The sequence below is a fragment of the Globicephala melas genome, chromosome 3 (genome assembly GCF_963455315.2).
Source record: "Globicephala melas chromosome 3, mGloMel1.2, whole genome shotgun sequence".
NCBI classification, from domain to species: domain Eukaryota; kingdom Metazoa; phylum Chordata; class Mammalia; order Artiodactyla; family Delphinidae; genus Globicephala; species Globicephala melas.
Window position 1 is genome coordinate 159,341,339 of NC_083316.1, and position 16,745 is coordinate 159,358,083.

The 16,745-nt window shown below is 48.0% G+C and overlaps 1 protein-coding gene and 1 non-coding gene across 2 annotated transcripts; both read left to right on the plus strand.

Annotated features, from left to right (window-relative positions):
• Positions 1-11,759: 11,759 nt before the first annotated feature.
• On the plus strand, positions 11,760-15,202 carry RPL18A (ribosomal protein L18a). The gene is made up of 5 exons (XM_030880160.3): positions 11,760-11,862; positions 13,206-13,385; positions 13,985-14,114; positions 14,763-14,872; positions 15,045-15,202. The coding sequence occupies exons 1-5, from the start codon at positions 11,845-11,847 to the stop codon at positions 15,135-15,137; spliced, it is 531 nt and encodes a 176-aa protein (XP_030736020.1). The 5' UTR covers positions 11,760-11,844; the 3' UTR covers positions 15,138-15,202.
• On the plus strand, positions 14,554-14,686 carry LOC115865566 (small nucleolar RNA SNORA68). Its single transcript, XR_004044349.1, has one exon. It is a non-coding gene; the product is annotated as a small nucleolar RNA SNORA68 (small nucleolar RNA).
• Positions 15,203-16,745: the final 1,543 nt, after the last annotated feature.

A 16,745-nucleotide genomic window follows, 5' to 3' on the forward strand; every position in this document is an offset into this window, starting at 1 on the left:
CGATTTTGTTGACTTTAATTCAGTCACCCACAGACATTTCTTGGGCACTTCCTGTGTGCAGGGCATTGGGGACACAGCAGGGGAGGGAGCAGACCCAGTCTCTGCCTGGTGGAGCCAACAGTCTAGTGGGGGAGATGACAATAAATAAACTATTATCGAATCAGTGTTTCAGTGGCCCTCGGTGCCAGGCTGCTAGGAGAAACGCTGAGTCTGGGAGGGATGCGTGGAGGAAGTGACTTTGATACTGAAATCCAAGGACAAGTAGAATTAACCAGAGAGTGATCTGGAGGCGTGGGGAGTTCTGGCAGAGGAACAGCCCAGGCAAAGGCTGAGAAGCTGGGCAAGGTCACAGTGTTCCTGAGAAGGACAGGGTGGCAGGGAAAAGGTGTGCTGAGACGTTTGGAGGCATCAGTGGGGCCTTGTGGGTGGAGGGAAGAGGTATGAGGTGTGTCCTCAGCACAGTGGGAGCCAGAGCAGGCTTGTGGCAGGAAGTGCTACATGGGAGCTTAGCCATAGTATTTTTCTTTCGTTTCCTGGGTGGCTTCAGCAGAGAAGAATGCAAACGTGTACTCCCATCCCTGGCCCTGAGAGGGAGGTTCCTGCCCTCCAGGAAGAACAGTGAGTCTCTAGGCCCCTGACAACTCTATGGTCACTGTGGTATGTTGAGAATGAGCAGGAGGGGAACAGAGTCAGGACAAAGGTGGCACCACCAGTCCCAGATAGGAGCATGTGACGTCTCCATGAGGAGATTCCAGGAAGCAGAGCCCAGAATTTGCCCAAGAATAAACTGGAGGGCTTCCCTGGTGGCGCAGTGGTTGAGAATCTGCCTGCCAATGCAGAGGACACGGGTTCGAGCCCTGGTCTGGGAAGATCCCACATGCCGCGGAGCAACTAGGCCCGTGGGCCACAACTACTGAGCCTGCGCGTCTGGAGCCTGTGCTCTGCAACAAAAGAGGCCGCGATAGTGAGAGGCCCGCACACTGCGATGAAGAGTGGACCCCGCTTGCCGCAACTAGAGAAAGCCCTCGCACAGAAACGAAGACCCAACACAGCCAAAAATAAATAAATAAAATTTAAAAAAAAGAATAACTTGGAAACTTCAGTGATGCAAATATCCCAAATTTTCTCGAGGCAAAAAGCCATAAATACAAAGGATAAACAAATGGAACTGGAAACAAAGGTAAGCTCATGTCATGGATAAAATATCTTCATAATATAAGCAACTCCTAGAAGACAATAAGAAAATGCCAATGACTTAGCAGGATATGAATCCAGAAATCACAGAAAATGAAATACAAATGGCTGTTAAACCCAGAAAAAGATGCTCAGCCTCACTCATAATAAGAGAAATGCAAATTAAAAGCAGGATTGACCCTTGAATAACATGGGGTTGCACTGTGAGGGTCCACTGATACACAAATTTTTTTCAATAAATATGTACTACAGTACTACACATTCTGCAGTTGGTTAAATCAGTGGGCCCTCAGATAGGGAGGGCTGAATATAAAGTTATGCATGGATTTTTGAATGCATGGGGTCAGCACCCCTCACCCCCCAAGTTGTTCAAGGGTCAACTGTATAGTGAAACCATATGATTATTTTAATGGATGCAGGAAATGATAAAATTCAACACCTATTCATGATAAAAAGTCTTAGCAAACCACGTGCAAATGGGAACTTCCTCAATCTGGTAAGGAATACCTACCAAAAAAATCTACAGGTAATATTATACTTAATGTAAAAGACTGAATTGTGTCCTCCTGAGATTGGGAAAAAGACAAGGATGCCCATTCTCACCTCTTCTATTCAACATTGTTCTGGAGGTCATAACCATTGCAATGAGGCAAGAAAAATAAATAAAAGGTTTAAAGGTTGGAAAGGAGGAGGTAAATTTGTCCCTGTTTGCAGATGATATGATTGTTTATATAAAAATCCAAGGGAATCTATGACAACTACTAGAACTAATAAATGAATTTAGCAAGTTCACAAGTTAAAAAATTAATGTGTAAAGTTCAGTTGAATTTTTATATACTAGCAGGAAACAACTGAAAATGAAAACAATCTTAAATGCCATTTGCAGCAACACCAAAAAGATAAAATACCTAGGAATAAATCTAACAAAAGAAGTCTAAGATTGTTATACTAAAAGCTACAGATATTGCTGAGAGAAATTCATGAATACATAAATAAATGGAAAGAAATACCGTGTTCATGGGTTGGAAGACTCAATGTTACTAAAACATCTGTTGTCCCCAAAATGGTCTACAGAGTCAATGTAATTCCAATCTAAATTCAGCAGAATTTTTTTTTTATAGAAACTGGCACTGACTTTAAAATTCATATAGAATTGCAAAGGGCCAAGGTGACTTTTAAGAAGAAGATAAAATCAGAGGACTTATTCTACCTGACTTCTAGGCTTATTATAGAGCTAGAGTAATCAAGACAATTTGGTATTGGTGAAAAGATAGAGAGGTAGATCAATAAAACAGAATAGATTACACTAATGGACTCATATAAATATAACCAGTTGATTGTTGACACAGATACTAAGGCAACTAAATGGAGGAAAGGAAAGTTTTTTCAACAAACAGTACTGGAACAACTAGACATCATATGGGAAACAATTAACATCAACGCTTACCTCACACCATACATAAAATTAACTCAAAATGGATCACAGACCTGAATGTATAACCTAAAGGTATAAGACATCTAGAAAAAAACACAGAAGAAAAATTTTTGCAAACTGTGGTAGGCAAAGTTGTCTCAGCTAGAAAACATTGATAAGTTAGAATTCATAATTTTGCTCTTCAAAAGACACACAGAGGGACTTCCCTGGTGGTCCAGTGGTTAAGACTTCGCCTTCCAATGCAGGGGGTGTGGGTTCAATCCCTGGTCAGGGAGCTAAGATCCCACATGCCTCATGGCCAAAACACCAAAACATAAAACAGAAGCAATATTGTAACAAATTTAATAAAGACTTTAAAAATGGTCCACATCAAAAAAAAATCTTAAAAAGAAAAAAAAATCTTTTTAAAAGACACCACTGAGAAAACAGAAAGGCAAGACATAGATCAGGAGAAAATATTTGCAATGCATATATTAAATAAACAAAATACCTGTATCCAGAATATATCAATAACTCTAACAACTCAATAATAAAAGACAAACAACTCAATAAGAAATTGGGCAACAGATTTGAACAGACACTTCACCAAAGAGGACGTATGAATGGCCAACAAGCACATGAAAAGATGCTCAACATTGCTAGCCATCAGGGAAACGCAAATCAAAACCACATGAAGATACCACCTCACACCCACTAGAATGGGAAAAATTTTAAAAGACAGACAATAACAAGTGTTGACAATGCATTGCTGGTGGGAACGCAAAATGATGCAGCCACTGTGGAAAAGAGTTTGGCGGTTTCTTAAAGCTGAACATAGAATTACACTCTGACCCAGTCATTCCACTCCTAGGTATTTAGAGAAAATAAAATGGATGTCCGTGCAAGGCCTTGTATTCCACCATTCATCGAAGCTTTATTTGTAATGGTCTTAAACGGAAAACAACCTAAAAGTTCATCAGCAGGTGAGTGAATGAACAAGCTGTGGTCCAGCCATCCAGTGCAATACAACACAGCGAAAAAAGGGAATGAACTATTGATACAAACAATGACATGGAACAATCTCTGAATCGTGATGCTGTGTGAGAGAAGACAAGCACGAAGCTTCCATATAAAATTTTGGACTGTGCAAACTCATCTCAGTGACAGAAAGTAGATCAGGGTTGCCTGGGGATGAAAGTGGAGAAAAAGCACAGCAAAGGGGTGCAGGACACTGTGGGGGATGGCGTTCATGATTTTTTTTTTTTAATAAATTTATTTTGGCTGCATTGGGTCTTCGTTGTTGGGTCTTCGTTGCTGCATGCGGGCTTTCTCTAGTTGCAGCGAGCGGGGGCTACTCTTCGTTGCAGGGTGCGGGCTTCTCATTGCAGTGGCTTCTCGTTGTGGAGCACGGGCTCTAGGCGCGCGGGCTTCAGTAGTTGTGGCACGTGGGTTCAGTAGTTGTGGCTTGCAGGCTCTAGAGCACAGGCTCAGTAGTTGTGGTACACGGGCTTAGTTGCTCCGCACATGTGGGATCTTCCTGGACCAGGGCTCGAACCCGTGTCCCCTGCATTGGCAGGCCGATTCTCAACCACTGCACCACCTGGGAAGCCCGGTGTTCATGATCTTGATCGAAGTCATGATTTCATAGATTTACACACTTGTCAAAACTATGTAAAGTGTGCATTTTAAATAAATGCAATTTTGTGGACTCCAATTATACTTCAGTCAAGCCGAAAAGATGGGTGGTAGGGAGGAAGGAATACCAAGGGGCCGTTTCCCACCTGTCAGACCATCACAGATGAAAAGTGTGAGAACTTGGTGTATTCTTGAGGGTCTGCAGGAACAAATTCTCGTTTGCTCTGTCAAGAGTGGAAATGAGGGAATTCCCTGGTGGTCCAGTGGTTAGGACTCCTCGTTTCCACTGCTGTGGGTTTGATCCCTGGTTGGGGAACTAAGATCCTACAAGCCGTGTAGCACAGCCAAAAAAAAAAAATGGAAATGACCCAGCCCAATGGAAGGGACCAGACGAAGCTGAAGAAATCGCCCTGAAACCCAGCAATTCTCCTTCTAGCAAATAAGCCTTCCAGGAATGATACCTATGCAGTGTTATTTATTCATCAAAGCACTCTTATAACAGCAATCAGTTGGAAACAACCTAGATGTCCAGCCACAGGGGATTCACTGAATAGAGAATGGCCATTCTCAGCATGAAATATTATGCAGATATGCAAAAGAATAAGGTAGCCCCAATGCTGACAGTGTGGGAAGACCTCCCAGATATTCTGTGAGGGAAAAAGCAAGGTGCAGGAAGTCTGGGCAGGAAGCTTCAGTTTGTATAGAAAGAGAAGAGACAATGAAGATTTCCTCGTATTGGTGAAGACTCTCTTTGCAGGGAAACATAAACAACTTGTTCCCATGGTGCGCGGGCTTCTCATTGTGGTGGCTTCTCTTGTTGCGGAGCACGGGCTCTAGGCGCGCGTGCTTCAGTAGTTGTGGTGCACAGGCTCACTTGCTCCAAGCATGTGGGATCTTCCCGGACCAGGGATTGAACCCACGTCCCCTGCATTGGCAAGCAGATTCTTAACCACTGTGCCACTAGGGAAGCCCCCCACTGAGGCTTTTGACACATAATAATTCCTTTAATCCTCAAAACAACCTCAGAGGTGTGCACTGTGATTCCCATTTACAGATGGGAAAATTGAAGCTGGGGGAAGTGGAGCCTCCAGCTTGCTTTGCTTCCCCACCTCACAACGCCCTAGGACTCCCCCACCCCAAATTAGGCTGAGAAAGAGAAATGCGGGTTTGGTCCCTGGGCGTGGGTTGGGGGTGTTAGCTGCACGGAGCCCACATAGAGCACCTTCCTCACTTAATTTTTCTCCCTAGCACACACCATGCTCTGCTGTGGCATGCATTTTTCTTATTTATCTTGTTTTTGTCCATTTCCCCCATTAGTGTGTCAGCTCCCCCAGGGCTGGAGTTTTTGGTTAACCTTGTCAGGGCTGTGTCCCAGCTCCCGATACACAGTAAGCACTGGTGAATGAATGAATGAATGAATGAATGAATTTGGCGGAGGAGCCTTAGGAAGTTGGGAGCAGGGACAATTGGGGACAGGAGAGGAGGGGGCAGGAGGCTAGGGCCAGGATGGGGTGGCACCTGGGGTACAAGGGAGTGGATGGCTTGGGGACGTTTTGGGGACAAAAAGAAAGGAGCAGAACTCCTGCCAGCCGGGCTCTGGAAGGATGGAGGTGCCAGTAGCCGAGATGGAGAAGTGGGTGGGCAAGATAGGGGAGCTCCGAAGGTGACCGTCAAGATAGGAGGGGCTACTTGGTGATGCAAGCCGCGGTGCACCCCAGAAGCCTGGATTAACAAACTGCTCCCAGGTGCTCAGGGGCCGCCTCTCGAACCAGGAACCTGGCTGCACCTAATTGAATGGTGATGACAGAAACAGAGGGACGCCTGGCTTGAGATCCTCGGTCCAGCACCAGCTTATCCGGCTCGGGTTCCTGCGTGGCGCGAGGTGGGGGAGCCGGGAGGGGTGCGCAGGCGCAAAAGGGTGGGTCGGGGCGCGGCGGAGACCATGGCAAAACTTGCCAGGCAGGACCAAAATGCCCCCCCCCCAAAAAAAAGCTTTTTAGGCAGAACACACACACACACCCCACACGTTCGTTCCTCCTCCTAGCTGCAGGGGTCACCCTGACCCAGGCTTTGGAGATAGAAGCGCCAGGTCCCAAGACCAGGGCTCTGCCTGTGACCCTCCCTCTCTACTTCATCCTCCTCCCCTTTCCCTTCTCCTCCCCTGTCCTTCTTACTTCCCTTTCTCTGGACCCTCTCCTGCCCTCCCAGGACTTGATTTGTGCCTCAGGCTCCAGGACCTCTTTCCACCGCCTGTTCCCTCCCCACAGCCTGGGGAAACCGAGGCCTAGAGTTCAGGCACAGTGGGAAGGGCACAGCCAGCAAAGGCAGAGCCCCTGCCACCCCAGTCCAAACAATTATATGCCATTTAAAACTCCTAACAATCCTAAGAGCTCGGGACTATTATTAACCTCACCTTACGGATAGGGAAACTGAGGCCCAGAGCAGTGATGTGCCAGGACATATTGGGTGGGATTCGAACCTGTGCCTATTCCACACAGATGTCCCCGGCTATGGGCCGCGACCCGGCAAAGACGGGCAAAGGCTCTGCTGCCACCTGGTGGACACTTGCGGCAGCGCTGTTCGGGTGGAGTCGCCTCTCGCCTGTCGGACGGCCCAAGCAAGGGGCCAGAGCCAGGAGGGTGTAGGACTGATGCCCTGACCGCCCTTCCTCCATCATGTTCTCCGGCCAAGTTTCCCAGTTTTCACAACCTAAGTATCCACCTGGAAGACATGGACTAACTAATCTCCTTCCCATGTTGGGCTCACGACTTCTTCAGCACAGAAAGACCCCAAAATGCGGGGGGGGGGAAAGCATTAATTGGAATATATACAAAAAAATTAAAGAGCACAGATAAAGGTAATTCTGTAATTATAAAACACAGCATACAGGCATATTTCTTCTCCTTTTCTCTCATCTGATTTTAAAAAGCGGGTGTATAAAAATATATATTAATTTTATTTGTGGGCCTATAACATGTAGAAATGTAATATATTTGTCAGTAATAGCGCAAAGGAGATGAGAGGAACAAAGCTGTATTGAAGTCAGGAAATGACACCAGGTAGTAATGTTACTGAAATTGCAGTCTGGCTGCTCGCTGCTCAAAAGCCAATAAAGAGGCAAGCTAGAGCTTCCCTGGTGGCACAGTGGTTAAGAATCCACCTGCCAATGCAGGGGACACGGGTTCGAGCTCAGGTCCTGGAAGATCCCACATGCGTGGAGCAACTAAGCCTGTGCGCCACAACTACTGAGCCTGCGCTCTAGAGCCCGCAAGCCACAACTACTGAGCCCGTGTGCCACAACTACTGAAGCCCACGCACCTAGAGCCCGTGCTCTGCAACAAGAGAAGCCACCACAATGAGAAGCCCACTCACCTCAACGAAGAGTAGCCCCCGCTCACCGCAACTAGAGAAAGCCCACGCTTAGCAACGAAGACCCAACGCAGCCAAATTAATTAATTAATTATTTAAAAAAAGTGAAATACCACTTCACACCTGTTAAAATGGCTAGCATCAAAAAGACAAGAGTGGGACTTCTCTGGCAGTCTAGCGGTTAAAACTCCGTGCTTCCACTGCAGGGGGTGTGGGTTCGATCCATGGTCAGGGAACTAAGATAGCACATGCCTGCTGTGCGCCCCCCCAAAAAAAAGAAGACAAGAGATAACAATTGGAGGTGAGAATATGGAGAAAAAGGAACCCTCTTGCACTGTTGGTAGAAATGTAAATTGATGAAGTCACTATGGAAAACAGTATGGAGGTTCCTAAAAAAAATTAAAATTAGAACTACCATATGATCCAGCAATTCCACCTCTGTATATTTAACTGACGGAAAACAATAACACTCACTCAAAAAGATATTTGCACTCCCATTTCATTGCAGCATTATTTACAATAGCTAGGACATGGAAGCAACCTATGTGTTCATCAACAGATGACTGTATAAACAAAATGTGGAATATGTATACAAGGGACTATTAGCCATTGAAAAGAAGGAAATCCTGCTATTTCCAACAACATGGATGGACCTTGAGGGTATTATGCTTAGTGAAATAAGTCACACAGAGAAAAACAAATACTGTATGATCCCCACTTACGTGTAGATACCACACATAGGTTCCATTTATATGTGGAATCTAAAAAAAATGAACTCATAGAAACAGAATAGATTGGTGGTTGCCAGAGGTGGGGGTGGGGTAGGGGAGATGGGTGAAGGGAGTCAAAAGGTACAAACTTCCAGTGACAAGATAAATAAGTTCTGGGGATGTAACGTACAGCATGATGACTATAGTTAACAATACTGTATTGTATATTTGAAATTTGCTGAGAGAATAGATCTTAAAAGTTCTCAACACAAGGGAAAAAAACTGTAACTATGTCAGGTAATGGATGTGTTAACGAAACTTATTGTAGTGATCATTTCACAATATATACGTATATCAAATCCTTATACTGTACACCTGAAACTAATACAGTGTTATGTGTCAACTATATCTCAATAAAACTGGGGAAAAAAAGAAGGAAAGCAGTAAAGGAAGAATAGAGGAAAGACAAAAAAGACGTAGGACACATAGAAAAACAAAAAGTAAAATGGCAGATGTACTATTGTTAAGGTGACAACACTCCCCCAATTGATCTACAGATTCAAAACAATCCCTGTCAAAATCCCAGCTGGCTTCTTTGCAGAAATTGATAAGTTAATCCTAAACTTCATATGAAAATCTAAGGGACCCCAAATAGCTTTTTTGATCTTGAAAAACAAGATCAAAACTGTAGAATTCACACTTCCCAGTTCAAAACTTACTACAAAGCTACAGCAATCAAAACAATGTGGTACCGGCATAAAGGTGGATATATAGATCAATGGAATAAAATTAAGAATCCAGAAATAAACACATTTATCTTTGACAAGACAATTCAAAGGGGAAAGAATAATCTTTTCAACAAATGGTGCTGGAACAACTGAATATCCACATGTGAAAGAATGAAGTTGGACCGTTGTTTCATATCACACATAAAATTAACTCAAAATGGATCAAAAGCCTAAATATAAGAGCTAAAATTATAAAAGTATTAGAAGAAAACATAGAAATAAACATAACTCTGTATTAGGCAGTAGTTTCTTAGACATAACATCACAAGCACAAGCAGCAAAAGAAAAAATAGATAAGTTGGACTTCAAAATTAAAAACTTTTGTGCTTCAAAGGACTCCATCAAGACAGTGAAACGTTAACCCACAGAATGAAAAAAAATTTGCAAATCATATATCTGATAAGAAACTATGAATCTCTAGAATATATGAACAACACTTAAAACTCAATTATTTTTTTAAAAAACCACTCAATTTAAAAATGGGCAAAGAATTTGAATAGACATTTCTCCGAAGAAGATATACATATGGCCAATAAGCACAGGAAAAGATGCCCAATATCATTAGTCATCAGGGAAAAGCAAATAAAAAATACAATGAGATACCACTTCACACCCACTAGGATGGTTATAATAAAAGACAAATAATTAAAAGCGTCAGTGAGGAAGTGAACTTGGAGCCCTCACACATTACTGATGGGAATGTAAAATGATGCAGGAATTTTATAAAATACTCTGGCAGTTAAACATAGAATTACCATGTGACCCAGCAATTCCACCTCTAGCAATACCTAAGAGAAATTAAAACATACATTGACACAAAGATTTGCACGCAACTGTCATTATTTACAATAGCCAAAAAGTGGAAACCACGAAAATGTCCATCAACTGAAGAATGGATGAACAAAATATATCTACACAATAGAATATTATTCAGCCATAAAAAGAAATGAAGTACTGATCCATGGTATAATGTGAATGAACCTTGAAAATATATGCTAAGTGAAAGAAGCCAATCACAAAAGATCTCACTTTGTATGATTCCAATTATGTAAAATGTCTAGAATAGGGAAATCCATAGAGATAGAAAGTAGATTCTTAGTACCCCTGGGCTGGGGAAGGGGGAGAGAATGGAAAGTGACTGCTAAGGGTAAGGGGCTTCTTTGGGGGATTATGGAAATGTTCTAAATTTTACGGTGATGTTGCACAACTGTGTGCGTGTGTATATATATATATATATATCCATATGTATCCATATGTATCCATATGTGTATATGTATATATATATATACATACACACATATATATCTGTAAATGCAATTTAAAAAACCATTGAATTGTACAATTTAAATGTGTGAATTGTATGGCATGTGAACTATATCTTAATTAAGCCATTATTAATTTTTTACTTAATAAAAAAAAATTCTAATTGGGCTCATTTGTCACCTCCTCCAAGAGCCCTCCCTCCTAAAATAAACCCTCCAATTTACCCTCTTTCCTCTTTGCTTTTCTTCACAGCCTGACATGGTGAGTTCTTTCCTTTTCCATTCTCCGTTTCCCCTCCAGGAGAGCCTCTTTTTGCCCCAACAAATTGCTAAGCCAGGAGCCCCTCAAAGGTGGGGCTGCACCTTGATCAGTTCTAGCGCCTCCCCCCGCCCCGCCCCACCCCCCCGTCCCCCGCTGCCCCAGGATCTGTACTGGAAGCAAGCAGATGGGGTTTGAATATCTGCTACTATGAAACACAAATCAGACACCCCTCCATAATAATAATAACTACCACTCCATCTCTTAATGAACGTTAGCGATTGTTAATCGCTCTGTCCCTGGCGTTTTACTTTTTTTTTAGTTTATCTAATTTTTCTTTTTTTTTTTTTTTAGTTTATTTTTGGTTGTGTTGGATCTTCATTGCTGCGCGCGGGCTTTCTCTAGTTGTGGCGAGCAGGGGCTACTCTTCATTGAGGTGCGCAGCCTTCTAATTGCGGTGGCGTCTCTTGTTGCGGAGCACGGGCTCTAGGTACACGGGCTTCAGTAGTTGTGGCACGCGGGTTCAGTAGTCGTGGCTCGCAGGCTCTAGAGCGCAGGCTCAGTAGTTGTGGTGCACGGGCTTAGATGCTCCGCGGCATGTGGGATCTTCCCGGACCAGGGCTTGAACCCGTGTCTCCTGCATTGGCAGGTGGATTCTTAAACACTGCGCCACCAGAGAAGCCCTATTTTATCTCATTATTGTAACATTTCTAGGAGGAAAAACACCAGTATTATTCCCATTTAACAGAAGAGAACTCGAGAACTCCGTTAACACACCTCCGGGAGAAAAGAGACCCGGAGTGGGAAGAAGCGCCGCGACCTCATCATAGCCCCTGGACCACCCTAGGTCCGCTTCTACCTACATAAGGCTCCCCGATAAGTGGAACCCGGAACTGGCCACCGAGACCTCCCGGCGTATCTACAACGCCCGGCATGCGCGCGCGCCGACGCTCCCTTACGTCGCGTTTGAACAGGAGTGCTAATCTCCCCCGGTCTTGGGAGTTGTAGTCTCGCCGCAAACGGAGGCCGGGCTGAGAGAGTTTGGTGGATCTGGAGCCAATGAAGAAGCAGATCTTATTGAGCGCGGGGCCGACGAGCCAATGGGTTCGCGGCATCGAATGGGGGGGACTTCCGTCCACGAAGTCGAGATGAGCGGCTGCGCGAGGCCGGTCACTTCCTTTTCGAGGGTGGCGGCGAGCGTGTATAGGGCGCAATGAAGGCCTCGGGCACGGTAAGACAATCGCGGTGGGGCAGGGAGTTGGGAAACGCGAAGCGGACCGAATCGTGGGCCACGGGAGGAGGCATGGGGCACGCGGGAAGTGCTTGTTCCGGCTAGGTCCCGCGCGCCGCCGTCCCCAGTTGCAGCCAACATGGCGGCCACTGCGGGAGCCGCGTGGGGAGGCCGGCGCATGGCCCTGGCCGGCTCGGGGATCGGGGAGGCCGAGTCTCCTTTCCAGGGGAAGGGACAAGTTGCACGGCGTGGAAACACGCGCCGCGGGACCTCATCGAGCTTCCGAGCCTCAGTTTCCTCGTCAGCAAAGTGGACAGGGTGGTGGGAGGGCGGGGTGGGGGGGAGGGCAATAGAATTCTGTTTCTCCTGGCATGGCTGTGAGAGAAATAGAAGAAATTTATTATAAGTTCGAGCTGACATGGAGAGTGCGAGCCTTATCGCTGTGGAGAGTACTGGGCAAAATCAGAGAGTGTTAATAGCACAGAGATGGAAGAGTAGGCCCTGGGGAGAAACAGTATGGGTGGGTCATTTTCAGCTTTCCAGCCCCAGTTTCCACACTGGAAAAGGGACCGACCGCATCGGTATCCCTTCCTGAATGGGTGGTCCGCGAGGCCGATGAGTCAGGTTGACAGAAATAGGAACCGAGTTTGTGAGGTTTGGAGTTATTTTCTATTGATATTAGTAAAATGGTGACGGGTCATCTTATGGAGATGGTTCCTTTCTAGTATAGCACAGGATTTGGACCTGGCAGCCATCTTCACCTTTTGCATCTGTGTAAACAGGGAGCTTACACTTGGGAGTCCAAACCCCTTGGACAGCAGCTGGGAAAACTGAGGCAGCTGCAAGTCATGACAGCAGAGCAGGGAGCCCAGAGCTGGTCAGGGAACTGGATTCTTGTCCTGGTTCTGCCTGGAGTTGGCTGTGAGATCCCAGGCTGGTTACTGTCTCTGGGGTCTGGAATGAAAGAGGATCTTGGCAAGTTAATTGTGAGCTGCCGAGATGCTCTGGAGGAAGGAGACAGCTTGACTGTTCCAGGCCAGCCCATAGAAAGGGAGAGGAAGGGAGCGGTTGCGACGCTCACCCAGCTTTCCTGAGCCAGGGCCAAGGGCACACAGGCACCTTGGTTAATCCTCCCCACTCTCACTCCCTTTTATGTGGAAGGTTCAGACAGTGGCATGACCCACAGTCAGCCAGATTTCGCACGGAGGCCCTGGGGTGGGACTTGCCCTTCTCCGTCCCCTGATCCAGTTGTCAACGGGCTTGGGAAGGGGAGCAGAGTGAGTCTCCACAGTTACCTCTGGGCTTTGGGTGCCGGCCCCACCTCACCCCCGTTTCTCTTTCAGCTTCGAGAATACAAGGTGGTGGGGCGCTGCCTGCCGACCCCCAAGTGCCGCACGCCACCCCTCTATCGCATGCGGATCTTTGCGCCTAACCATGTTGTTGCCAAGTCCCGCTTCTGGTACTTTGTATCTCAGCTGAAGAAGATGAAGAAGTCTTTAGGGGAAATTGTCTACTGTGGACAGGTATGGGGTGTTTGAGGCTGGGTGGGATCCGGAGAGGATTTACATCCTCCCATGGGGCATCTGTCACCCCACAGAGTTAGCAGACTTTACAAACTCTGGCCTGTTCCCTTGTGCTCTTCAGGCCCTAGGTTGGGATGGAATAGGTGGCTCGGTGCCCTTTTCCTAATGAGAAAGCCCAAGGCCCAGGGAAGGCCTGCTGGGACCCCTTGGTTGAGGCTGGGCCTCATCTGGAAAGGGGTGGGGGAGATGCTGGACTCTGCACTGTGAGGCTGCGTTGGGCAGCAGATGGTTTTTGGCCAGATGGTCCCAGGAGAGTTGTGTTGAGGGGTGGTCTAGAGCTGTGTTGGTCCCCATGGGGGAAGCATCTCAGCCTGGACTGCTCTGCACCCGTGCTGTTGCCATGGGAACTCCCCTTGCACAGCACGTTTCCCCTCAGATGTCTGAAGGTGCAGGGACTGGGAAACAGGCAAGAGAGGCCTGGGGGCTGGGCTGTCCTTTGGAGCGGCAGGGCGGGGCGGGAGCAGAGGTTCGGGGATGGAGGGGGTCTGATTGAAGCTCACTTGCTGCTCTCGCCTCAGCTGGTCTCCTCTGTTTGGCAGGTGTTCGAAAAATCTCCCCTGCGGGTGAAGAACTTCGGCATCTGGCTGCGCTATGACTCCCGCAGTGGCACCCACAACATGTACCGGGAGTACCGGGACCTGACCACAGCCGGCGCTGTCACCCAGTGCTGTAAGCCACCGGGTCCCTCCTTTAGGCTCACAGGGCAGGCACTTGCGGCTCAGTCTGGCATCCTTCCTGCCAGACTGAGGCAGGACAAACGCAAGAGCTTCCTTGGGGGCAGGTGGGAGTCCCAGGGATGGTGACGGGAGGCACAGGAGGTGTTGCTTTGGGGGCAGGAGGAGTGGAGAGGATGCCCCAAGCACACCTTTTTCTGGAACCTTGGCAGCAAGGGGACTTAGGAGATTGGAGGGAGGGTACTCGAGTCGTTCCTGAGCTGGTTCAGTCGCCCACCACCAACTGCATCTGGAACCTCCTTGAGGTTTGAGGTCAGCCCCTTGTGTAGAGGCAACTGCCGCTCAGAACCTAATCCAGCCCCTGTCCAGTGTTGGGACCTGCCATTCGCAGACCCAGGTGCTCCCAGGGTGGGTCACCTACCAGGACCAGAGACCAAGCACCTAAACCCAAGAACTGCTGTTTCTTGTAACAGCAGTTTAAACAGAGGTGCTAACAGCAAGTGGATCTTGTCGCCTTTGGGGGCCTGCAGCCATGCCCCTCAAAGTGAATTTGGAGGTTCTACACACTCGGTAGCCAGTACCTGCTGGGACCAGGTGCTGTGGCCACTTGTTCCCCAAGTGCCCCCATTCCTGATCCTTGTAGACCGAGACATGGGCGCCCGGCACCGTGCCCGGGCCCACTCGATCCAGATCATGAAGGTAGAGGAGATCGCAGCCAGCAAGTGCCGCCGGCCAGCAGTCAAGCAGTTCCACGTGAGTGCCCTCGGGGCCCTGCTGGGCAGGCAGCTCCTCCAGACTTGGGAGATGCAGTAAAGCACCGGGTTTGACGCAGGAGCCCAGTGGGGGTGGCCACACCTCAGTGGTCCCTGGGAGACAAGGTTAAGAGCCTCCCCACAACCCCCTTGCCTGCCTTTTCTTATTACAGGACTCCAAGATCAAATTCCCACTGCCCCACCGGGTCCTCCGTCGCCAGCACAAGCCACGCTTCACCACCAAGAGGCCCAACACCTTCTTTTAGATGCAGGACCTCCCTGTCCCCAGGTCTGCCCAAATAAAACTCGCTGGGAAAACCGGGCGCTCAGATACAGTTGTTTTCTTTGCACACCCTGCAGAACTCAAAAGGGTGCAGCCAAGCTGTGAGTGCTCTGGGAGGAGTCCTCTCCTCGAGTAGGACCCTGACATTGGGTTCTCCAGAAGGGGAGCTCTAGGAATGGCCAGCCCCTGCCCCCCTCAGCTCTCGGTGCCAGCAGGCAGCTCTGTGCTGTGAGCTTCGGGGTATGCTGTATGGCCACAGGTTTGGCCCCCAGATCTTTCTTACCTGCCTTGTTAGACACAGTTCTCAGCTCTGTGCCTCCCCCCGCCGCCCCCCATTTCTGTGGTGGTGAGATGACAGCTGCACCCTGGGGGAGATCAGGTTGATGGGGTTGGTTTCATTCTGTGTGTGGCCTTCCCCACCCAGCCTACAACCCTGGTCAGGATCCTCACAGCAGGCACAAGGGGGCGTCCAAGAGGGTCATGAGCCTGCTGTGCTAGCTTGTTTCCCCTTCGCCAGCTGGAGGCCCCTTGAATGAAGCTGTCCTAATCCTGCCCAAGGAGGTCAAGGTTTCACAGTGGGCATCTGTCTCCTGGAATTCCAGGCATGAAGCTAATCCCACCCTGGCCTGAGCTCCTCAGCCAGGAGGCTGAGGCACAGCTAAGCGCTCAGATGTTGGGAACATCTGTCCTTGGTGTGTCACCCTGGGCAACCCTGGCCCTTTGAACCTTGAGTGTCCTCTTCAGAAGGTCTGGACACTGACCCGATCTGCTCAGTTGACAGGCCTTAGGGAGTCACTACTCTGCAGGTGGTGGATACACAGGTCAACGAGGACCTGCCTTGTGTTCCAGAGAGCCGTCGATTGGGAAGAAGCTGAGGCACAGAGGGGTAGTTGAGGGGGCGGGGAGAGCAACCAGTCCTGGAGGGTGGTCCTGGATAGGGGCACAGTCTCCCCTTCCCCACCTGTGGCGGTGGGGCTAGTTGGCAGGATGATCCTGGGTGGTTTCCAGAAAACCAGCTCACTTCAGACCCCACCTGTTCTTGGAGAGGTGCCCGAGGCAGGGCTCAGGCACAGCCAGCCATTCTCATGGGAAAGACAGGCCCTGGGTCCTTGCTGGCTGCTTTTCCTGTTCCGACACCGGTGCTTCTTTCCCACCTCCCGGGCCTTTGCACTTGCTGAGCGCTGTGCCTAGACTACTCTCCACAGATCATCACTGCCTCACTGAAGACTGTAAACCATTGGGTTTCTGTCCCCCACCAGACTGAGTCTGAGAGGGCAGGGACCATGTGTGTCACTGCGTCACCAGGAGGAGTTAAGTAAGTCTGAGAAGAGTGGTGATGACCTGTATCTGCACCACGTGGGGTAAAGTCCTGGGTCTGGCAATGCTGGGTCAAATTTTTGATGTTAACTCTGCCAAAATGTCTTCCACGGATGTACCAGTTCATTCTCAACAGCACTTAATAAGAAGGGGTCATGTTTTCCTCCAGCCTTGCCCACAACTTGGGTTAGCAAGCCGGTGGCTGAAAAAAACCACATCTTAGGATTTGAATTTGCTTTTCCTTATGCGAAAGCCTTCTGCCCTGATACAAAAG

Excerpts from the sequence above, each read along its gene's own strand:
- RPL18A (XM_030880160.3), top strand. Across the intron at positions 13,386-13,984 it reads AAATTGTCTACTGTGGACAG|GTGTTCGAAAAATCTCCCCT; the intron begins GTATGGGGTGTT and ends TCTGTTTGGCAG. Across the intron at positions 14,873-15,044 it reads CAGCAGTCAAGCAGTTCCAC|GACTCCAAGATCAAATTCCC; the intron begins GTGAGTGCCCTC and ends TTCTTATTACAG.